This window comes from Exophiala oligosperma (genome assembly GCF_000835515.1).
Source record: "Exophiala oligosperma strain CBS 72588 unplaced genomic scaffold supercont1.3, whole genome shotgun sequence".
NCBI lineage: Eukaryota > Fungi > Ascomycota > Eurotiomycetes > Chaetothyriales > Herpotrichiellaceae > Exophiala > Exophiala oligosperma.
The window spans coordinates 3,517,342-3,539,249 of record NW_015622820.1 but is presented as its reverse complement, the minus strand read 5'-3'; the positions used below and the strand labels follow the sequence as shown (position 1 = coordinate 3,539,249).

General features: G+C 49.5%; 7 protein-coding genes across 7 annotated transcripts; 1 reads left to right on the top strand and 6 right to left on the bottom strand.

Annotated features, from left to right (window-relative positions):
- Positions 1-1,349: 1,349 nt before the first annotated feature.
- PV06_03998 (uncharacterized protein) lies at positions 1,350-2,970 on the bottom strand. The gene is made up of 3 exons (XM_016404832.1): positions 2,603-2,970; positions 2,187-2,510; positions 1,350-2,087 (listed from the first exon to the last, which is right to left on the bottom strand). Exons 1-3 carry the CDS (start codon positions 2,870-2,872, stop codon positions 1,614-1,616), a joined length of 1,068 nt encoding a protein of 355 aa, XP_016265837.1. The 5' UTR covers positions 2,873-2,970; the 3' UTR covers positions 1,350-1,613.
- A 32-nt stretch (positions 2,971-3,002) lies between these two features.
- On the bottom strand, positions 3,003-5,415 carry PV06_03997 (calcium/proton exchanger). The gene is made up of 3 exons (XM_016404831.1): positions 5,104-5,415; positions 4,435-4,904; positions 3,003-4,363 (listed from the first exon to the last, which is right to left on the bottom strand). Exons 1-3 carry the CDS (start codon positions 5,105-5,107, stop codon positions 3,476-3,478), a joined length of 1,362 nt encoding a protein of 453 aa, XP_016265836.1. The 5' UTR covers positions 5,108-5,415; the 3' UTR covers positions 3,003-3,475.
- Positions 5,416-6,476: 1,061 nt separating this feature from the next.
- PV06_03996 (uncharacterized protein) lies at positions 6,477-10,960 on the bottom strand. The gene is made up of 2 exons (XM_016404830.1): positions 10,458-10,960; positions 6,477-10,406 (listed from the first exon to the last, which is right to left on the bottom strand). Exons 1-2 carry the CDS (start codon positions 10,848-10,850, stop codon positions 6,828-6,830), a joined length of 3,972 nt encoding a protein of 1,323 aa, XP_016265835.1. The 5' UTR covers positions 10,851-10,960; the 3' UTR covers positions 6,477-6,827.
- A 286-nt stretch (positions 10,961-11,246) lies between these two features.
- PV06_03995 (uncharacterized protein) lies at positions 11,247-15,379 on the bottom strand. Its single transcript, XM_016404829.1, has 7 exons — positions 14,561-15,379; positions 14,410-14,515; positions 14,185-14,357; positions 13,673-14,134; positions 13,284-13,611; positions 12,870-13,234; positions 11,247-12,809 (listed from the first exon to the last, which is right to left on the bottom strand). Exons 1-7 carry the CDS (start codon positions 15,095-15,097, stop codon positions 11,685-11,687), a joined length of 3,096 nt encoding a protein of 1,031 aa, XP_016265834.1. The 5' UTR covers positions 15,098-15,379; the 3' UTR covers positions 11,247-11,684.
- A 380-nt stretch (positions 15,380-15,759) lies between these two features.
- Positions 15,760-18,488, bottom strand: PV06_03994 (uncharacterized protein). The gene has a single exon (XM_016404828.1). The coding sequence runs from the start codon at positions 18,191-18,193 to the stop codon at positions 15,965-15,967; it is 2,229 nt and encodes a 742-aa protein (XP_016265833.1). The 5' UTR covers positions 18,194-18,488; the 3' UTR covers positions 15,760-15,964.
- A 100-nt stretch (positions 18,489-18,588) lies between these two features.
- Positions 18,589-20,793, top strand: PV06_03993 (uncharacterized protein). Its single transcript, XM_016404827.1, has 2 exons — positions 18,589-18,816; positions 18,864-20,793. The coding sequence occupies exons 1-2, from the start codon at positions 18,696-18,698 to the stop codon at positions 19,358-19,360; spliced, it is 618 nt and encodes a 205-aa protein (XP_016265832.1). The 5' UTR covers positions 18,589-18,695; the 3' UTR covers positions 19,361-20,793.
- A 112-nt stretch (positions 20,794-20,905) lies between these two features.
- On the bottom strand, positions 20,906-21,631 carry PV06_03992 (uncharacterized protein). The gene is made up of 2 exons (XM_016404826.1): positions 21,490-21,631; positions 20,906-21,431 (listed from the first exon to the last, which is right to left on the bottom strand). The coding sequence occupies exons 1-2, from the start codon at positions 21,502-21,504 to the stop codon at positions 21,084-21,086; spliced, it is 363 nt and encodes a 120-aa protein (XP_016265831.1). The 5' UTR covers positions 21,505-21,631; the 3' UTR covers positions 20,906-21,083.
- Positions 21,632-21,908: the final 277 nt, after the last annotated feature.

Genomic DNA, 21,908 nt, shown 5'->3' with positions numbered 1-21,908 from the left:
GTGTCCCAGTAGGTGAAATTTTCGGACCTCGTCCTGGTTTGACCGTGACCCAACAATTCAATGGCCAAGAGGTTCATCTTGTCGGTCAGGGATTTGTTGGCGTACTGTTGTCGGTACAACTCCGACGATGTGGTAAAACTGTTGACCAAGACCAATGTGGGCTTGGAAGGGTCGTAGGGAAAAGGCATCTGGTAAGCTGCGTCGATTCCACCCAGGTGTGGGACACGAACGATCTTTGTGTTTGACATTTTGGACCTTTTTTCTGGGAGGGGGGGCGATGTCGACACCTAGGTAGGTGGGTGACAGCAACAGTAATGTCTCGACAAGGGTTGATCACTTTTGATCAAATCGGTTGTCCAAGTTGATGAGTATCCAGCGTGAGGCTGTGTGTTCCAAAGGGGGGAGGGGGGGGGAAGGGGTGGAAACAAGAATGTAGATATATAGATGTCACAAAAAAGTCTTGTCAACAGACGAAGGCGGCTCCGTTGATATAGATCAACCGGTGGTAGTCAACACCAAAGTTTTACATACTCAAGTATCCTTTACCTTTTTTGACTGTTTTAACACTACACATCATCTTTTTTTCCCCCCCCTCCTTTCTGACGAACGGATGTCAAGCGACTTTTTACGTGCCTCCTCTCTCCTTGGTAGAGCCACCCACCCGCAAACCCCCCCTCCCGAGAGGGAAAAAAAAACGAAGAGAAATGTGACATCTTCATTTATCCTCGGTTATACTCGTCAAAAGAGGTGGTGGTGGTGGAAAGTCTTTTTTTTTCGAGTGGGATGGAGAAATCCCGATCATCTTGGTCAAACTCCGTAAAACCACCTGTTTCTTTTGGGGAAATAAAAAGTGAGATGAGGAGAAACAGCAGAAGGGCGGAGAGGAGGTGTGTGTGTGTGTGTGTGTGTGTGTGTGTGTGACGCAAAGTTTGCGGGAAGAACAAATGCTCTGTATAGTCCGGTATGAGATCCAAAAACCTCTCGACGTCGTTCGTGTCATAACATACTGAGTACTGAACGTACGTACAAAATTCCGGTGAGGAGAAAAGTAGTTTCTTCTTCACCCCCCCTCCCCCCCTTTTCCGACTCAGTCAAAATGACAATATTTCATCGGTACCGCAAAAACGAGACTTCAACAACCCCAATCGGCCAAATTTCACAAGATCAACAACCATCCGCGTCATCTCGCCAGAGTGCCGCGCAAAGTCGCCGAACTGCTAAAAAAACCGATTCGAGGTGAGTAATAAGGGGAACAGAATGACTACATACCTACAGAGTAGTAGGATAGAAACCCGGTGACACGGGACGTACTGTAGATGTACTTTGACGAAACGCTGAAGAAGTGCTTACGCATCACAAGCAAGTACATGGTTTTCGATTTTTATATTTTTGGTAATCATGTATAATACAATATTGGTCTTTCAAGCCAGAGTCCTCCATGGGTCTCTCTCTCGCGCTCCATTGGTGTTCTTTTGTCATAATAAGGCAACCTTCAAATCCCCCCCCTGCACGTCAAATCAATGATTGTCAAGTCGGTGATAACCATTGAACGACCATGACATGATCACTCAATATCATACTCAGAACCAAACCCCCACAGTATCCAAACGGGCCTAACGTGAACCTGCCTTCTTCTTGATTCTTCTCCCACCAGCGGCAATTCTGATGTTGGCCCTTGCACTGATGGCGAGCCTGTGTACTCTCTGTCTCTTCTCCCACGCAGAACTTCTACCCTCGGCGACATTGATGATTTCTTTGGCAACTCGCTCGGCCAAAGTGAGTTCTCTTCTGCTCTCCGCGGCCGAGAGGATCCATTGTATCGCCGTCCGTCTCCTCTGTCGTAGACCCAACGGTACGGGAAGGGGCAAACTCGCGCCACCACCCATGATGCCTTTTTGTTGTCGGATCTTGATGAGTGGTGCCACCGAGTCGATTGCTGCCGTGAGGTACTTTATCGGTTCGAGAGGGAGCGCTTCACGGGGCACGGTAGACACCAAGGATCGTTCGGTGCCGGTACTGCTCTGTTCGTTCCCGGCGGCAGAGGGGACAGGAGCAGTCCGTAAAATGTCGAGAATGGTGGTCATGTTCTGTGGCAATTACTCGGTTAGCAGTGTTTCGCCAGTAGGGAGCACAAAAAAGACAAAGTGCCAAACGATCCAAAGAAAAAAGAGATGGCCACAACATACAGATTGCGCTTTACTCAACTTCCCGTGCCTCATGATACTCTTCGTGACTTGGTCGACTACCGGGTCGTATCGCTTTCGAAAATTGTCCAACTTCGTCATGGCTTGAATGTCGGGTAAAACAAATTTATGACCGAACCCGGCGTCAGGGTAATCCAGGCCGACGACTTGCATGTCGCGAAACTCGACCCTCGGGTTGTGCTGTGACGGCAACGGTCTCTCCACCGCAGTCGAGTATGACCGTGTACCGGGCGGCGAGGTTCTTTTCAAGTCGTCCTTCAAAACCTTTGGGGCCTTTTCTTGTGCGTCTTTGTCTCTTTTCAGGATCTATGACCATAAATTTTCTCCGGGTCAGTCGCTGCTGCACGCTCGAACCGGTGGTACCGTATACGCTCTCTCGGAAGAATATACTCTCTTACCTCCTGGACTGGTGTTCCCTGCTCGATATCTGGCGGGTTTTCTCCCATAGACTTGTCCAACGCCGCTTGCTCCTCCGTTACGTGTGGCAACTGGTCCACCGTTGGACCTTGCGTGTCGGGGCCGACTGGGGTGGTTGCGGGTTTCTTCGACGCATCATCGCTTGCCGTCCGTCGTTGCAGGGCCGCTCGAGCGAAGGATTTGGGCGGCGCCGAGGTCTTCGGTCTCAACGTCACCGACCGGGAGGTGAAGAGATGTAATCGGGGCGGCATGGTGGGCTCTGTGTGTGATGTCTTGAAACGAGTTTCACAAGACGCATTGGAGAGTCATGGATTTCTTGTAAAGCTCAAAGACCGACGCAAGATACGAGTGTCGAGAAATACGTCACGTGGTATTACACTCCTCAGTTCGAATGCTTGACCGAAGTTTTGACGCCACTACGCCATATACTCTTCTGTAGCTATCGACATAGCCGTGTTCTAGAGTTGAGGCACGACTGTTCCGTACAATCAACGACTACGAGTACTGCGATCTGTAGAAAATTGACTTGCGCGTACTTTCGTTTCCGATCAGTACAAACTCCTGTAGAGTCCTCGCGGGTATCTTGGACTAAAAAAGACAAGGATGTTTTCCCCAAACAGCAATCATATCCAGCCCTGTTGTGCCTTGTATTCCATACAATGAACTCTCCAGTCCAATTCACCTTGGTGTGATATTCTTCTGTCTTTCCCATCTTTCTGCTTGATCATTTTCATACCTTTCCACTACCAAAACCCAATCAGTAATACAAAATAGAAACGGTATGTTTCTTCGATTGACAGACACTTTGGTCTCAACTATTCTGCCGCTAACGCATGGATCTTCAATCAGGCACTTCAGCCATGGAAAAGATTTCCCAATCCACTACCTACATCATCAGGTAGGACATAGAATGCCAGAGCAATGATGATGTACATGCCCAGACACAGCAGTCCCTCCAGATAGTTGGATTTGCCATCTTGGATCAGAAGAACCACGACAAGACTGGCCAAGAAGAACGACACAGTTTCGAAGGTCTCAAAGTGTAGGGTCATCGGCTGACCCATGATCCAACCCAAGACGACCAGGAATGGAGTGACGAAGATGGCAATCTGGAGACTTGAACCGATAGCCACGCCAATAGCCAGATCCATCTTGTTTTTCCATGCGACAATGACAGCTGTGACGTGTTCCGCTGCGTTACCCACAATGGGGATCAAAATCAAACCGATGAAGGTCCTGCTGATGTTGGCCTTTTCGACAATTGCATCGATGCTGCCGACAAGGTACTCGGCACAAACCGCGACCAGGAGCGTCACAAAGATCAAAACCACGGCAGCCGCCCACGGACCCAACAGCTCAGCTTCTTCCTCATCGCCCTCTTGAGCTTCTGTATCGTCGAACATGTCGGCATGTGACTTGAGTTGGAAGTATAGATACGCGACGTAAATGAAGAGCAAAATGATCGACGTGCCTCGAGAGAGGATCATGATGTTGTCATCCTGGGACTTGTTTTCCGACATCACGGCGTAGAGTGTGGCAGGAATGATCAGCGAACTTGTCGCGACCGTCATGAGCGACGACATTGTCGATGCCACGGTCGAATTGAATGTTTGTTCCTTGTATCGTAGGCCGCCGACAAAGAAGCAGCATCCCAGAACCAACAGAATATTGGACAAAATGCTGCCCAGCATACTTGCCTGGACGATACGGATGTAGCCCTTTTGTAATGCGATGATGCTGACCTGTAAAACTCACGGTTAGACCTTGCAAACCTCATTGGTCTAGTTGTGCAAAAGGGGAGATTTCGACATACGATGAGCTCGACGGCATTTCCAAAGGTAGCATTCAGCAGTCCACCAATAGTTTGACCCAACGGGATGGCAAGTTCCTCCGTCGCAAAAGCGAGCAGACTGGCCAGGGGTATGATGGCGATGAAGTTGAGCACGAACTGCAGGACAGGCGACCATTCTGCCAGTCCCGCTATGATACCCAAGGGGACGAAAACCAGGAGAACATTGACGTAGTTTGTTTTGAGCACCTCCCATGTCAAATGGAGGACGAGGAAAGGATATCGGACGGCCCTGTTTTCATGTTTGTGGTATGGTGTTCCCGAGTCTGTGGACGTCCACCTATTCAACAAACCCGTCCGCTCGTCAGGCTCGACGGCCCGGCCATTCAGGCCGCCATCGTCGGTGGTCGCAGGCATGGAAGAGTGGTTCTCTCGATGTCGGTCACGCTCGCCAGTGAGTGTCCTCAAGAAGGTACTTCGAATCTTGCTAGCAGCTGTAGGATTGGCAGACATCGCCGTCATGGCGACGTCCAAAATGGTCAGTCTCAATGATATCAAGCCAAAACAGTGACGCGGTGAGAGGACAAGCAGACCAGGCAAAGGTTTGACAAGGACGGTCTTTTGAAGGCGGAGAGTGCAATCAGTGTGTATGGCCGTGGGGTTCGAGGTCGAGGGCAAGGATATTATACGTACCCATTCGCCAGCGGGCCTAAGCTAAGCAGAGGCAGCGATGCGGCGAGGATAGGACAGAGGGAAGAGAAGAGAAGAGGAAGGAGAAAAACGGAAAAGAAATACCACGCAAGATGGTAGTGGTTGTCTAACAGGTGCTCACGTCCGCATGCGGTTGGGGGGGAGCCGTCAAAACTAGATACGAGAGTTGCCCAGATCGCCAAGAAGAGTCCGACAAGAAGGTGGCGGGGTATTAAATATCGTTGAGGAAACACAGTACAAGGACAGAGGATGTTGTCGGCTCGTAGACAAAATGCGAAGTTCAAAACGCTGGTGGTGATGAAACTTGAAGCTGAGCAACAAAAAACACTGGGGACTTGTCGGTTGCGATACGTTGGACGGTGGGGAGCTTGTCCCCTTTGACCAACACTAAGCAGCACTGCCACACTTGGCTCTGTCTCTTGACGGAGGACAAGATCGAATATTGGATTCATGATGGCATGCCTCTGTCCATACGAGATAGAGAGATCTCCTTTCATCTCGAAGCATCATCATCTATCCCAGGTCCTCCCGTGCACACAGACACCCAGCAGAGGTTGAAATTCTCCTCGAGTACGGTGACTACACCTTACTGCACAACACATTCTCTCCACCAACGCCTCAATCAGCGGATACATGACGTCGATCCTTCAGGGGTATCCATGTCTTGGTTAAGCTTATTCCTTGTCCATACGAGTATTGTATTGTGATCGCGAATACTCCATACGGCCATCGCCGTCTACTTGAATGAGACACAAGTACTCCGTACGGAGGGTACTCGTAAGAGCTGACGGCAGCAACAATAATCACACTCCCTTGCACTGCATTCACAACGCCTGTACGGAGTAGATACGCGCAATAATACTCGTACCGTGCACACGTCTTCTTCGTGCTCTGTCGATCAAGGCATATCCTTCTTTCAGGCCCACGCCGTGGTGGCTGGACGATATTGCAAGGCGCCTGAGAATTCCTTTTTTGTTTTCCACTCAACCATTTGGTACGGAGTACGAAATATGGCCTCATAGAACCTCTACGGAAGCGTCGGTGGACTCAGCCTCGTAATCTCCTGTACCATCGTCAGAGTCTGAATCCTTCCGGGGAGGCAATGTATAGCATCTTCATGCTCCGTGGTACGGAATAGAGCCGGAACACTTTTATTACTCGGAAACTTCTCGGCTTCCGAACAGCATATATATATACGGAGTACCGCGCGGTGTAAGATCGCTTCACCTTGGCCTTTAGGTGGCCAAACTGATCAACAAGACTTCCGAGCAGGGCTGTGCAGTTTTCATTTCATCTCCCACGTCAATGTTGTATTAATCACTGCCTGACAATTCGATCGTGGCGGATTTTCCCACCAGCCACTCGTTGGAAGACGTATTCAAATCCAAAGACAAATATGGCAGAATATGAAATGTTTGGATGTGGTTGCACGTCAAATCTTCCACGACCACACCTACAGACGACACGCTGTTGCTGTCATCGGTCCACCCTAAGCTCATTATGTGTATCAGTGTACATGAAGTGAAGTAAATTTCGAATCGAAAAGTAATAAGCTTGAGAAAGTGATCCCTTCGAGGTATTGGATTTGTCAAACAAGCACTCCCTTCGTCCAGTAACCCCAGCCTGAGCAACTCTCAAACAAATATACCCGGGAAATCCTTGCCCGTGACCGAGCACAACTGATAACAGCTGTCGCTTTCTTTATATCAATGCTGCACAATGTGCACGCCTTCGCTCGACGGCAAGAAAGTCTCCTGTCCCTCTTCGAAGCCACAGAGCTTTCCATGGCCACTATGTTGCGGCTTTGCAGGTCGCATTATGATCCTGGCTCTTTTGATCAAATCGTCCTTCATTTCATTCCACCGTTCCAATTCCTCTTTCCGCTGGAGAACTTGGTACAATGTCGTAGTCGATTGTGATCGCCAGGTAGATGCTCGACTTGTATCAGCCTGATCAGAACTAGTTCTTGCAACCAACTTTATAGGTTTCGAAGCTTTGGCCAGATGAATTAGACTAGCTAAAACGTCCTTGGATCCGGTGCGCAACTCCATGGTCTTGTCTCCGCCTCGTTTTGGTTTCAGCTGGTTTGGATCAAGCCAGCCATGCTCAATGGCTTCCAGGCCAGCTTCATCGACTGGCACTCTGAGTTGCGTGTTCTCGAACTTCAGGAATCGTACGGACGCTTGTAGACTCACGATCTCAGTCTTGAGTAGTTCAACTTCGGCCTTGAATTGCAAAGATGTGGTTTCATCCACAGGACCAGTGAGGATCCCTTGACTGTCTGCGGGTGCTCTTTGTTTCATGGCGTCCAGTTCCAATTTATCGCTTTCCCGGTTCTCAAGCAGGGCACGGTGGTCAGCCTCCAATTGGCGTAGACTTTGGGATGCTGCCGCGCTTTCGGCTCGTAGTTTCTCGATCTCTTCTTTCATAGCTTTGACGCCGTCGTCTTTGATCTTGGTCTCTCTCGCTCTCGATTCAAGCAGTTCGACCTTGACCTGTTGTTCTTCAAGCTGCCTGTCCTTCTCGCTGATTCTGATGGTCTGTTCTTGTATTCTTGATTTCAGTCGAGCCATTTCCTCTTGCATGTCTTGCGACAAGACTTTCTGCGCCTTAACCTCTTTCGCTCGCAAAGCCCATGGTGCGGGGCCCTTCTCGAATTCAAATGCTCCGGATAGGTCGGCCGATTTGGTGTGCAGATCATCAATAGTGGCTTGCAGAGCGGATAAGTGCTTCGCCAAGATGTCGAACACATCCTGCGAGTCAACTTGCACGGTGGAAGCTGGTCGTTCTTTGTCGATAAATTTCGACATAGCATCAACAAGTGTCGCATATGAAAGTGGCTCATCTCTTTCATCTTTGTTGAGTTCTTCCATGACTGCATGTCCAATGTGCTGAGTCAATTGGGATAATGTCGAGGCTACGTGCTCCGCTTCCGCAAACGAATGCCACATTGGCTCTCCAAGGCACATTGAACGAGCTCGGAGATCATCGAGGGTGTGGAGGAGTTTTCCAGAAGTGTACTTGACTGTGCGAGCCTTGATACCAAGTTGATCCACTCTCTTCTCAAAGGTCAGGGCGCTTTCGTCGTCGGCAGTCGAACCTCCCAGTCTGGCCTGCACCGCTTTCGCGAGAACCTGCGCTTGATGTGCCACGCTGTCGGTGTACATTTCGGTCATGGAAGCGTTTGCCAATAGCTCCATAGCTTTAGTTTCGAGGCTATCGGAAAGCAATTTCTCCGCCATGTCGACAAGAATGCCAGCCATACGTTGTAAATGATCGGCTCTATCAGACGCAAGCTCATCCCGGCGTAATGCTTCAACCCAGCCAGTGACGGCTAGTTCCACAGGCTCAAGTTCAAAGGGTGCAGCAGAGTATTTTATGAAGTCACTCAAAGAACAAGTCGTCATGAACTGCACAAATCTCTCACAGATGGTGGCGATGTAGCTCATTTTCTCCATCACAGCAAATATGGACACTACATTGTCCTGGAGAAGGTCGGGCCGATCTCGAATTTTGTCCATCAGGATAGTCTTGCTCAAATGTGCCTTCGACCTGATCCGTTTGAAGCACAAGAGGGCAGCAATAGGTTTCTTGTCAACATCAAAAGTTTCCGGTATGAAGTATTGCAAGATTTCGAGGTGCAAACTTGCTTGTTCGGCCCGCATTTTGCCCATTTCCAGGTCTATTGCTTTGAGTTGTGTTTTTGTCGCCGAGTTTTGCAGTTTGAGATTCAGCTCCATCATGGCTCGTGACTTACTACTCATTTCGTTTGCTTCAGTCTCGCTGATCTCTCGCGACCGGCGAAGTTCGTCAATATCACCCTGAAGGCCTTGGACGATCTCCCTGAACTTGCTTAGAGTGTATTCCATGTCCTCAATGGTCTTCTGCTGCTCGAGGTTTCGCCTTTGTTTGTCATTGATGATTGCCTCGCTCTCATCCAGTTGATAGTGAAGACGTTTTTCTTCTTCCACGTGGAATGCTTCCAGTTCATCAGTCACCTGGATGTGCTCTTCAAAGTCCTGAATTTGCCTCTTGAGCAATTCAATCTCACTACGATTCTGGTCTCGCTCGGCACTCATCGCCTCTAGCATATCGTCATTCGCTTCGGCTGCTTCAAGCTGCTCTCGAAGGTGTTGATTAGTTTCTTCAGACTTGCTAAGTTTGGCCGATACCTCTTCGTACTTCGAGGAGGAATGTTCCAACTCATCGAGAGTCTCGTGGAGTTCTTTGATTTCACTCTTCATATCGGCTTCATTCTGTTGAGACATATCACGCAGCATAACCAGTGCTTGCCTCAACCTTTCGGTTTCACGCTCCATCTGAAGCCAGCCAGCACTAGCTTTGTCTTCCGGACTCATGACTGAACTCAGTTCCCGGTTTTCTTCTCTCAGGATCTCTGCTTCGAGCTCCAGTTCTTCATGCTTCAGTTTCAAGGCCTCTAACTCTGCCTCGAAGGTGTCGGCACGTTCTTCGGCCATCTCCTTGTCAAGCGTAGCCAGCTCAAGTTCGGATTCATGTTCGGCACTGCGATCAGGAACGTTGTGAGCCCGACTTTCTGCATCTTCATATTTGGCCTTGAGATCTGCCATCTCTTGTTGATTGGCTTTGATTTTCTTTTGCAGGGTCTGAATGATACCCTCATACCGTGCAACTTGGGCCTTAAGGTCTTGAAGGCTTTGTAGTTCAGCCTGGTCTTCCCGGCGCTGTTTCTGCAAGCTGCGAACCTTCGTTTCGAGGGTTTTGATCACTTGAGCATGTCTCGACCGATCCTCGGCCAGAGCGTTACCAGCATCTCGAAGTGAAGTATCAGATTGTTGGCGTGTGGCGATAGACTCGAATGTTCGGTCTTGTGCTTTTGGAGGCTCAGGCTTGTGCTTGTCTGCATCGGGTGGTGCTTCCTGGTCCGATTCCTTTTCTTCGTGCAGGGGTGGCGACGAGACGCTTTCATGAGATGCAGAGGGCGAGACGACTGTGTCATGTTTGGGAGCTGCTTTTGAGACCATGGACAGCCGGGGACCCGCCAATGACTGTCGTGACTGTATCGAAGCAGGTCTTGTGGACAATGGTTTTACCGCACCGCCTGCCAAAGACTGTCGACTCGCGACTGAACTCGATCGTGTTGTCGTGCTAGGCGGAGCCATTGACGATCTTCCGGCTGTACTGAGCCTAGATCTAGTACTGGAATCGGAAGTTCGTGCGGTTGTTGCAGGAGTTCCTGTGCGTGGAGTTGACCCGGTCGAACTGGCGACGGAGGGTGTCGGCTTCGTAGGTGATTTGGTAGGAGACTGCGATCAGAGAATCAGTAAATGTTACTGTATGCATTGTTATAGGCTTACCCTTAATGACAATCTTGATGTCGTGGCCGACCCTGAGCCTGAACTCATCAAACTCTGCCTCTTCCTCGCAACGTCCGCCGTCACTCCGCTGGATGGTCTCGGTTTGGTGGAGGGGCCATTAGAGGTCGGAGCCCCGTTGAGCCTCGGGTTCTGTGAGGACAGCTTGGAGATGGTAATGGCCGACTCCTTTCGCACGAAGATGCCATAGCCAGGGGTACACTGGAAATAACGTTGGCCTTTAACAGATCCATCATTTTTGCCGGATTGATCTGGAAGTTCGAGACCTAACCATTCACCAGCCGCGATGTGTAATGGTCCAATATATCGAATGATCCCTTCTCTTCCATCCTGGGTCACAATCGTATGACCCAGTTTGATATTGAGGTCGCCCATGTCTGGCAGTGGGCAAAGTTGCGTCTAATGGCATGACCAAGGACGTGGGAGCAACATAGGTTGAGTGATGCGGATGACTATTAGAGGAGTTGGTGACAATTAGGGATATACTACAGAGTATGACAGTGCGAGTATTGTTTGCTTTCGAGATTTGGGGCGGACGCGCATCGCCCGCCCACAGTCGCGCCTGCACCTGGAGTTCCCCCTGCGTTGGCCGAACCGCCCAGTTTTCGAGGCGTCATGGTTGGATGACTCAGCAATATATCACGTGACCACATTCTCCTGTTCTCCTCTATGTGTAGGAATATTTTTACCTATATTGTAAGTGCTATGTATGGACAGGTGATTAGTCGTATTCTAAGGACCAGGACAATGGGAAATTATAATCAGAGGAAGTTTCGTAAATGTACTCGTTTCTCTAAATAGCTTTCTGGGGTATATATCGTTCTTTTAGGGGCCGTCCGAAGCATTCATGACTTCTCCATCCATTGCTGGCAACAATGAAGAAGTTGCAACCATCATCGGAATGAGAACGTGGGTATCATCTTCAAAAGACAGGAAAGCAAACAAACAAAACAAGGGGGGTAATGAACGTCTTTGAATGCATCAAAATTGGTCATCTCGCAACCCATCAACCACCAACATCAATCAATACTCAAAACACGCTTGATTTGCATCCTATACGATGCATCAAAAACCGCTTGTTTCCACCTTTTGACTTTTCGTTGTAGCATAGAGGGTATCGTATCTTGCTGCACATAAGAAGAGATAAATCATGATTTCCATATCCATATAAGGGGTATCATTCGTTGTTTTCGAGCATCACAAATTTCTCTAGCGCAGAGGGAGATTTAAATGATTGGCTGAACCGTTGCTCCCGGTAAGCATTGGATTGTGATGGTGTGAGCCTATGGGACCTTGATAGGACGAGAATGAGTGCGAAGTCGGAGGCCTTCCAGAGTCGAAGCTCGCGCGAGGGTGTTCATGCTTTGGGGTTCTGTCACCAGACATGGAACTGTTTGTTCCAAAGGGAAACTTGTTCTCGTACCGCGACGGCCAGCCGGCACTAAGTGACGATGCAGATACGTCCTCTTCAGGGAGATTGACGCCGCTGTCGTTCCAAAAATTTCTGTAGCCGCTTTCACGACTTTCCATCGAAATTAAAGATGCCTTGCTGGCATTTGAGGAAGCGTGCTTGAAGAATGTCCCTGGAGAATTGTTCTGATTCTTGCGACTCATAAACGACGAGAACGACGAAATGCTGCCTGGTTTGCGTAGGCGGTCAAATAGGGAGGCTCGTTCAGAGACTGGGGTATGTTCCCCGTCACCAAAATTCGATCGTGTCGGAGAATCGGTCGAATGGAGGGACGGCGCATTTTGGAGGAGTTTTGAATCAAAGAAGGGCAAAGAATCCTCGAAAGAATCTGATTTCGGGCGAGGGATAGCACCTTTGACAGTGGTCGCATCGAGACCGTGTGGCACTAGTTGGGATATGAGGTAATCGATGGCGTCTTTGAGGCCTCCAGCATTGTTGCGAGTGTAAGTAAGAACAAGTCGTCCCTCGGATGGGCCAACGATTCTCTCAACAGAGGCTGTGGCAGATTTGGGCAGGCTACTAAGCTCCGGATTGGCATGGACATCGACCTCATACTGGTCTCTCAATTTTTGTCGGAGGTCGGTGTAGAATTCGGCTGTAGAAAAGAATGTATCGAGATCTTCTGCCTTTTGGAAAGCAATCTCGTGGCTTTCGGGCACCATACCGAGGAAGGCATCTACAGCTTGGGGAACCTGGTATTCTGGTCCAGATATGGTGACAATATCACTGGCTTGCTCTGTATTCGGAAAGTCAATCTTGCAATTCCATTTCTTTTCCAGATCCTCGATCTCGGTTAGTCGAGAAATGAGCTCCCTGTGATAGAGTCGATTTATGACCACAGTTTCAGAGACGAATTCGGCGTCCTAAATAAATTCATCTGATAAGGACATGGACTCGTCAGTCGGGGAATCAGCATCGCTTACAACTTTCTCAACCATATCCATGATCTCCTGCTTCACTAAATCCAGACTTTGCGCATTGCGAGCAGGTGTACGACAAATGACATTGTCAACCTTAATGTCGTCATCGTCTTTACCAGCACCGCCTCGATCCATCGCGTTAGAGAATTTGACGAAAACGGAATACTTCTTCATGATCCGTTGGATGTGCTGTCCACCAATACCAATGATGCGTTTGTGATACTGGTCGGGCACGTGGAAAGAGATAGATGCCGGCATTTCCTGCTCAACAAGATCCAAGCCATTCTTTGTAGCTTCATACTGGCTACCCACAACATCGATGTAAAAGTTGTACTCATTGAAGCCGTCGAAGATGATTTGAACGTTGCCTGTTTCTACGTGTTAGTTGCTTCAGACTATTGGGAGGGATAAGCTTACTCTGGCCCATGATTTTGTTGATCTTGCCGTTCTTCTTGCCGCTGACAAATTCCTTGTGTTCATTCGCAAGTTCAATCTTGACCCGAATCTGATATGGTGTTCGCTTGACAAAAGGTATTTGATTAATGACCATCATGGCCGCTTTGACGGCGTCATCAGACCCATTAATCGTAAAGGTGAACTTTTCGAAACTAATATCAGCGCCCGAGTTGGTGCAGATATCACTCAGCATGATACGGATGTCGTCAGGAGATGGCGCTCGAATAGCTGGGCCTTGTGACGGGTCGGACATCATGATCCACCACGATGCACTGAAAAATTGGCCAGCCTATTCAACGTCAGCATTCTGGGAAAGCCATACTCTGGGGACAAAGCAGGTAGAAACTTACAAGTGCCATGATCTCCTTGACAGTTCGCTCGACATGCAAGACTTCGGTGCCTTGGACTCGAATGATACCACGCTGGCTAGCAAGCTGCGGAAACAGGACATGAGATCCGTTAGTCTCCATAATCTTGCGGACCTTGTCGAGGCGATCAAGCAATATGTTGTCAATCTTGCTTGCAGAGACGACCGCATCCTTCGAATACAGCTTGATGCCCATTACTAGTTCTTTCAACTTTTGCTTTGCTTGGTTGATGCGTTCCTGAGTCTCTCCAGTAATGAAGATCTCATCCGCAGCGCGTCGAGTAGCATGTGGAGGAACGTAGCCGAAGACCCCAGGAAAAGGCGGAGGGAAATAGATCGCTGTCTTCGTGGCCGACTCGATCATCTTGATGTTCTTACCAGTTCGGCCAGAGACGAGTGTGTGCATTGTAACCTCCAGCTTTATGACGTCGATCTTGTGCTTGAGCTGTATATACGTTAGTTGTGTGGCTCACTAGACTGGCCTCAGAACGTTACAATTTGATCAATCATCATCAGTGCTCGGGTCTTTGCATGCTCAACACTCTCCATGTCCCCGAAGATGCTCACTCGATAACGTTGGTCGAGTCCACAATCTACACCATTGCCGTATGATGCACCTGCCGAAGACGCCTCACCATTCTTAGGCTTGAGGAGGAAGATATCCGTTCCTGAACTTCATTAGTACTGGCCAAAACCAGAGACTTGGGCGTAAGTCATTACCTGTGTACTTAGCGCAGAGATCGATGTGATTGAGCACGCTCGATCGCACTCCAGTCTCGCCGTTGTCGAGTATCAAGCCTGGATCAATATCCACAATCGCAGAGCGCTGAATCTGTCAGCTATGCAAGTGGATTTACATGTCTTGTCATACCATCATGATGGGAGTCTCGTTCAAAATCTTGGACCGCATCTTGTAGACCAATTCTCCTTCTCCCGAAATACAGACGTTCGTAACAAGTCCTTGTGATTTTCTATGCAAAGCAGGACCAGCCTTGGGCTCGGAGGAAGTCACCGTTGCTTGTACACGGCCACCACTCTGGTCACTGATGTACGTGCATAAGGAGCGCAGTCTCTCTTCATTTTGTACATGGACCGGGAGCTGATGAATCGGCGTACCATCAGGAGTGTCTGCCGGGAATGTCCATCTTTGAAACGCACCAGGACTCGAATGTAGGACATCATCTGGGTCGGGGCCGGTAAGGTACGAAGCAAAAGGCACGTTGAAGGATAGGTTGACCGGGGTCAAGTCGGCGGATGACTGGGAACCGATTGCTGGAGAGCCTTGAGGACGTCTCAATGGCTGCGGCGTAGACATGTCCTGATGGAACCTAGACATACCAAACGCTGCTGGAGTCATCCGCTCCCAGCCATGGCGAGCCTGGCCAGTGAAGTTGCTGATCTTGTGCATCTTCGTTTCGGATGACTCCCCAGGTCATCGACGTTGGGAAGGGAGTGAGGCGAGAAGGCTATGATTGTTGCATGGGGTCGTCGCGAAGGAGGGTCAGCTAGTCGACTACGGGACGAAGGAGGTCGAGAAGACGAGGAGGAGGGACGATTTTTTCGAGTTATGCGTGTTGGACGAGATAAAGTCAGTCTGAGGGAAAGGACGAGCGAGGTGAGAGTGAATGTGCACGCACAGTCCGGCTCGATGCCCAGTGTGCCAGGTGCAGATACGCCCGGCGAATTGGAGACTGGGATACAAGGGAGAATTTAGTGCGGGCAATAGGCGCTTCTGTTGGCTCGCTTTCGCTCTTCGATCATCACTCTATCCGTCAGCGGCAGCCACATCAATAGGGCAGGCTGTAACTGCGCCTGTCACTGGCTGGGATCCGCTAGGCTGTGCCTCTACTCATGACGGAGGCTCGTTACTTGTACAGCTTCCTTGGAGTTGTACGTGTTCTCACCCCCCCCAGCATTATGCATGGCGTGCGCCTAAACCCTGACAAGTGCTCGTGCTAGGAATGTCCTCCGCAGGGCCCGAGGTCGCTAACCCTGTCTCAGTCGAATCCTAGCGACAATCCTTCGATTTGTTTAGGTATGGAATACAGTTTATCCATACCAAAATACGAGTTTAAAAAATAATGAAGAATCATGCACTGAGATGAAGATATTTGTCTATACCTAAGGATTTCCTTGACGCCGAACCCTCAATCCCTCCTGAAGCTGAGGGGGTATTCCCAATAATCCGACAATCCCTCTGCGATTGAACTCCTAAAAATTTCCTAACAAGATTGGACGAGTCGTGAATCCTATACCAGCCTCCAGTCTTTCCCAGTCACAAAGGCCTGGCAGCAGAACCGTTCAATTCTCGAAGCTTGCGCGAGATCAGACCGTCCCCCACCTCCAACGGCGCGGGGGACAAGCCACGCGCGACAGGGTTGCCACTAGTGTCCAGCCATGGAACAGGTGAACTTCGCGAAGATGTTGACGGCAAGAACCCAGAAACTGGAGACACGCTCTGGTCAACTTCCGCACGCCTCTCTTCGTTCCTGTGGACTATGTTGAGTCCTACAAGAGCTGATTCGCGAGGCTGGGCATCGTAAAACATTCCCATGGAAGATGGGTCGTGTACGTCGCCGGATTGAATGACGTGTTGTTTGAGCATGCCGTCCATGGATCCAAATTCTGGATATGGCGTTTCTTTCGACGAAATCGAGAACTTCTGCTCGGAGAGGCTCGGACTTCGTGATCCAATGTCAGCTGGCTTGTATGGACTAAACCTCGGTTCAGGCAATTGCACCTCATTTCTCAGCTTCTCCTTGCCATCAGGGACCCGATTGGCAAAAACAACACGGATATTGTCATAGAGGTAGAATCGACCCTTTCCTGTCGAGCAAAACTTCAAGTGGATTAGATAGCGGAGAATGTCTTTGTTGCTGAGAGGGTCGTACGCAGACGGATTCACGCGGGTTTCCGTCAGTGCATTTTCCAGGATTGGCCCTGATGAGAAGCTCCGCTGCCGAACAAATGTCTTTGTTCCTTGGGTCATTCCCTCGAGATCGTAGGGTATCAGGAATAACTTCACGGCGGTTTTATTCGGGTTCTTGATGATTATTTGCAGCTGTCCCTGTTGCGGCACTCGATAGGCACCCCCTGTAGGTACTTTGGATCTGCTAGGCTTTCTGCTACCGGTTTCTGACGTATCCCTCGACGAGGAGTCTTCCGGGTCGGCCGGCGCAGGAGCACGACGGAGCCGTCGGGTTGGAGGTTCTGGGGGGTTCAAGTTATGTTCCAGATCAATCGTCCCAACGTAAGGACTCGGATTGTCGTCTGAGATAGACCTGAATTCATGGGCAGATGGATAGTTGTAGAAGACAGCAGGGAAAGGAACGGTGACGTGTGCTGGGCACTTTAAACTCGGCGGACAATTGCCTCTGCCAACCACGCCGATTTGTGCAACAAAGTCAAGAGGCTTCGAAGCAGGGGTGGACATTCGACCTCGCAGAATAGATTCCTCGAAAGACCCAACCATTGATGCACGCTGGCGAGGGGAGGAATCTGATGCCACTGATGGACGCCTCGACTTTCCCGGGAAGTGGAGTTGGGGACTGCTTGCCGGCTGGTACGTGAATGAGCTGAGCGAGCGGCGAGGTCGATGAGGAAGAATGTTCCTATCGAGGTGAGGATAAGACGTTGACGGTTGGTGCGCACTGTCGGACGGATAGTGGTCAATGGGCAATGCACGTAAGGACTGAAAAGCGTTCGGCGGCATAGTTTGCCTCCTAGAAGTCTTGGATCCATCGTTGCATTGGGAATCTTGATGGGGAAGGTCTTGTGAGGGACTGTTGACAGCGTGGACCAGCGGACTGGTTGGAACCCGCATGACAAAACTTGATGATAGGCTACTCCCTAAAGAAGGTGCTCGAGATCGTCTCAAGATGTCCAGAGTATGTTCTCTAGGTGAGAGCGAAGTACCCACAAAATGGTGTACATCTGAAAATGCCGACGGGGGCGAAGCTGGATGACCAGCAAGAGGTCTTGTCGGGGTTGAAATAGCTCCAAAGTCTGGAGGAGCACGCTGTTCATCTCGAAAATCTCCAGTGTGTAAGGCGGACAAGGACTGTCTCAATGATTCTGTGGCAGAGACTGAAGGAGTGAATACGGGAGTCGGTCTTTCCCATTCATGCGAATCTTGTATCTCTGGAGGGTGGATGCCCTCATTTGATTGTACCAGCTTGGTACGGACTTCCTTTTGTTCGGCATTGACTTCAGCACAAAGAGCCTCAAGCCCAGGCTTGGGCACCCATGTCGGCCGCTGTCCCTTTTTAATACACTGGATCAACTCTTCTCGATCACTTGTAACGACAGGTGTAGTGGTAGTCCCCTCATTTCCTCTTTCCTTCAATGCAAAATTCTCTTGCAGTCCATTTTGCTGGGTTATAGACGACCCCTCAGCATCGAAACATGCCTGCGCCAAATCCCTCGCCATGTTCACAGACGGGGTAATTTTTCGTTTCTTGGTCGGTCTTTCATATACGGCTGCTGCCTCGAAGACGAATGGCATGCTCCCAAAGTTGTCGAGAGCAGTCTCGGACAAATGGTAGATGTGAAGGGCCCTCTCTTTCACAGTCTGCCTTCTTCAAACACCTCGTATTTGGCGGACACATCGCGGACAAAGAGCGAACTTGCCATACAACTACGGTGCAGTACTTCGAGGTAGCCGCACTAGTCGGCAGTCTTGAAGTGCCACATCGGGAGAATTGTTGTAGAGGCGGTTTGCAGGCAAGATAGAGAGAATATTGAGAGAGAGAGAGAAGGTCAAGCCGGGAAGCTGGCGGAATGTATGGAAGTGGCACAGGTTCATTGAGCGGATGACTCCTCGGGGTCATGCCATGTCATACTCGTACTTAATGAAGCGCATGGTCCACCGCATATCGGGGATCGAAGCCCCACGCCCGGCAGGATTTATTCATGCAGCACCGTTTAATTTTATCGCCTTGCTTTTTGGACGCCGCTTCCGATTGTCAGTGCTTCCTTCACATATTCAACCCGTGAAAACAGGAGATATGAGTGTGAAGAGAAGCAGCAGCGACCGTCCAGTCGGTGCGGACGAACCAGACAGCAAAAAGAGAAAAGGCTTCTCTGTTGGACCAGCAAATCTCCCTGATGGCACCTACAGACGAAAAAGTGAGCCATATGCCTCGCTTCCTGGAAATCCTGCTAACGACCGCTAGCACAAAAAATAAAACGGGACCTTATCCAAAAAGCAAAGGTCAAGAAAGCATACGCCAAAGTTAAGGCGCAGGAAGAAGCCACACACCCTTCGTCATCGGCCCAGTTCGCAGATCAAGACGCGCATGCTGCACCCGTCGATGTTGAGCCAGCAAGTCTCGAATTGCACCCAGACCGTCAAGCAATGGTTGATGCTGCTGATAGTCGGGACTTAGAACGCTCGCAGAAAGACTTTCGCGATGATCAGCAACATTCATCAAGAAGCCAGCCCCGCCAACGCAGACAGAAGCAATCACGTTTTAAGAAAGAGCTGGAACTAGCTTCTCAACACAAAGCGAACATTGAGGCAAAGCAGAAGGCCAGAGAATTGAGGGACAAGGAACGTCGGGCAATGGTCAAAGCCAAGAGACCTGGGAAAGACGGCAAGATAAAGGTGGGTAGGCAGGGCACAGTTTTGTTAAACCGGATCCAGCGCATGACTGCGGAAGGCAAAATTTGACCTTAAGGGAAGCAAGAGAAGGCCTCTGGTCTATTTATGGTGCCTTTATCATGATCTAATTTGGCTTGGAACGCTGGGTGACATGTCTTCATACTATGTATGAATGGGAGTGAACTGTTTTCTACTTTGGCGACGTGGAGACGACTGATCTTGAGTTCTACACCTCAAGGGAAGAGTCACGGCATCAATCGATTATGGCGGCAATGCTGGTTGATTCACCAACTGTACGCCTCCATGCGCCTGACAGCAGAACAAAAGGGAGAACAACGATATCAAATACACAAAGGACTGATGTTTGCCACTGTATCGGTGTCAATGCGCGCTGAAAGACATTCAGACAAAGGTTACTTGTTTCCAACTCTCGCATAACAAAAGGCCCTTACAAAGGGGACTATTCAGGGGATTGCGGTATAATATTGGGGTTGTCCATGCACAGATTTCCTCCTAGCATGATTCTTCATTTAACAAAGAAGTAGCACACCTCATTATATACGGTAAGATTCACACCATGTTTGCACCATATTCGTCAATCGACCAGGAAATGGCTGAGCCCCTTGATGAGATTGTGGAATGCTGGCGTTTTTGGACGAGAGATTATTGGTTTGCCTTTAAAGATGACGCCCGTTCAACAAGCTCCTGGCGTGAGCAAAACCATGTCCTCATACAACACCTTTTCGAGCACTATGTTCGCCTCAGTTCATACACCTGGGGGCCATCTGAGGCCTGGCTTGTTGCGTGGGCCATAAGCCACGCCGACTTACCCTTCCAGGCATACTTGACTTGGTCACTTCATTTGCTCGTACCAGACGAGCGTGATGTGACCATCCAAACCTTTGCAGAGCATCTCGAGCTTTGGGCCGATCTTTTTGAAAGTCGAAGAGTTAAATACTTCAGAGAAGCTGTGGCCAGCGATGAACCATCTTTCCTGTACCACCAACACGCTGTCGGCTCTCCCTGGATAGCGCATTTTCTGCTCTCAAAGCCGGAGTACTGGCAGTACACTTGCGAGATGTGGAAAACATTATGTCGCCAACGCCTCGAAGGCAAGAATGTGACTAATATACAATGCTTTGGTCCCCCTTCCCATGTCTGCACTCATAACGCTCCGACATATCAGGCTATAGGGCCCGAGCTCCTCAAAGACCATTTGGATAGCCGAGAGAAAGGGGACACTGCATCGGGAGCTTTGGATTATATCCTCAGCCGCTATGAGAAGCAGAAAAACAAGACCAGGCAACCAGCCATACATGAGTCTACCAAACCCAAAGCTCCAGAACATGAAAAAAAGAAGAACAAGGGAGATGACAAGACATCCCCGCGTATTACGAAGCGGGCACAGCTCCTTCAACGTATAGCAAATTTCAAGCCAGGCAAAAAATTTCCAACTTCCACAAAGAAGAAATCGAAAAAGAGCATGATGATCAAACAGTCCCCGGGACAATCTTTCAGGCAAAGACTGAATAAGACTACCTACTAGTTGATCATTTCTCGAGGTCAACGGCGCAGAAACATTTCTGGGCAGGTAAGTGACATTAAGGTAGGCCTCAGAGAAGAGTGCGGTCCATCTATCAGTAAGTATCGTATACTTGAATAACTTTACATTGATTTTTCTTAATTTAGTGCCTCTTTGGGAATAAAGCGCAAGTAAGGTGAGCTTCCACTGGTACATACTGAATTCCAAACCCTCAAGAGTTGTTGTGGCTCGCGACGTCCTCGATTGCATTTAATCTGCGGGCATCAAGCCCTTAGCAGTCCTGCCAACAAGCTGCCTCCCAGCGCCTCCTGCACACCACTCGTCGGGGCTGAACAACTCGAACATGCCTAGGTTTATCAACAGCGGCACAGGGTCCTTGATCTCTCCTTCCAACTTCTCCAGCTCTGCTTTCTTTGATATATCATCAACTGTATTTTCTTTGAGGAGCTGGTCATATGCTCGTATGTTGAACAGCAAGGTCGCCACAGTCCCTGTTGGGACAGTCTGACCGTCTGCCATCTTTACCAAAGGGAAGTTTCCAAGTTTTTGATTGACCCGGGCCAATCTGTCCACCGGTGCCATAGACATATTCGTCGTCTGCTGCATGTTAGTCTGCTTGTTTTACTCGACACTTATTGGAAGGGTCAAAAGTCACCCCTTGTTCCGCCATTCTGAAGCCTCGCTTATGGTTGGTGCACGCTTTTTGTTGGTTGATTTGACTTGACTTGGTTATGGTTGTGGATGTTTGTGAATTACAATCTGGATTATATGTAAATTTTTGGTCATGTAGATTCTCCCTATACAAGATGTTTCTCTATGGGCATGCTTTCTGTCTTATTTATCCCTCATACAGTCTTTCGACTCCAGCCTTGTTCACCCTGGGCATGTTCCACGGACGCTCCGGTGCCTCGGGTGGGTCGTCATGACGATCGACAGGGAAGACCAACTTTACTTTTCCTCGGATACTTGGATGCCTTGACTTGAGACTGAAGAATCTTCTCATAGTCGTCATGGCTAGAGAATGAATGGCATGGCAGACCTGGGTTAATCAATGAATTGTACGCGTTGGTTGTA

Bases quoted from the DNA above. Each gene is read 5' to 3' on its own strand.
- PV06_03994 (XM_016404828.1), bottom strand. From the start codon at position 18,193: ATGCCATTCGTCTTCGAGGCAGCAGCCGTATATGAAAGACCGACCAAG.
- PV06_03995 (XM_016404829.1), bottom strand. From the start codon at position 15,097: ATGCACAAGATCAGCAACTTCACTGGCCAGGCTCGCCATGGCTGGGAG. The intron at 14,135-14,184 runs GTAACGTTCTGA...ACGTATATACAG, and splicing joins TGATGATGATTGATCAAATT to CTCAAGCACAAGATCGACGT. The intron at 13,612-13,672 runs GTAAGTTTCTAC...GACGTTGAATAG, and splicing joins TCAAGGAGATCATGGCACTT to GCTGGCCAATTTTTCAGTGC.
- PV06_03996 (XM_016404830.1), bottom strand. From the start codon at position 10,850: ATGGGCGACCTCAATATCAAACTGGGTCATACGATTGTGACCCAGGAT. The intron at 10,407-10,457 runs GTAAGCCTATAA...CTCTGATCGCAG, and splicing joins CATCAAGATTGTCATTAAGG to TCTCCTACCAAATCACCTAC.
- PV06_03997 (XM_016404831.1), bottom strand. The intron at 4,364-4,434 runs GTATGTCGAAAT...TGAGTTTTACAG, and splicing joins GAAATGCCGTCGAGCTCATC to GTCAGCATCATCGCATTACA.
- PV06_03998 (XM_016404832.1), bottom strand. From the start codon at position 2,872: ATGCCGCCCCGATTACATCTCTTCACCTCCCGGTCGGTGACGTTGAGA. The intron at 2,511-2,602 runs GTAAGAGAGTAT...TTATGGTCATAG, and splicing joins AGGGAACACCAGTCCAGGAG to ATCCTGAAAAGAGACAAAGA. The intron at 2,088-2,186 runs GTATGTTGTGGC...TAATTGCCACAG, and splicing joins AGTTGAGTAAAGCGCAATCT to AACATGACCACCATTCTCGA.
- PV06_03993 (XM_016404827.1), top strand. From the start codon at position 18,696: ATGAGTGTGAAGAGAAGCAGCAGCGACCGTCCAGTCGGTGCGGACGAA. The intron at 18,817-18,863 runs GTGAGCCATATG...AACGACCGCTAG, and splicing joins TGGCACCTACAGACGAAAAA to CACAAAAAATAAAACGGGAC.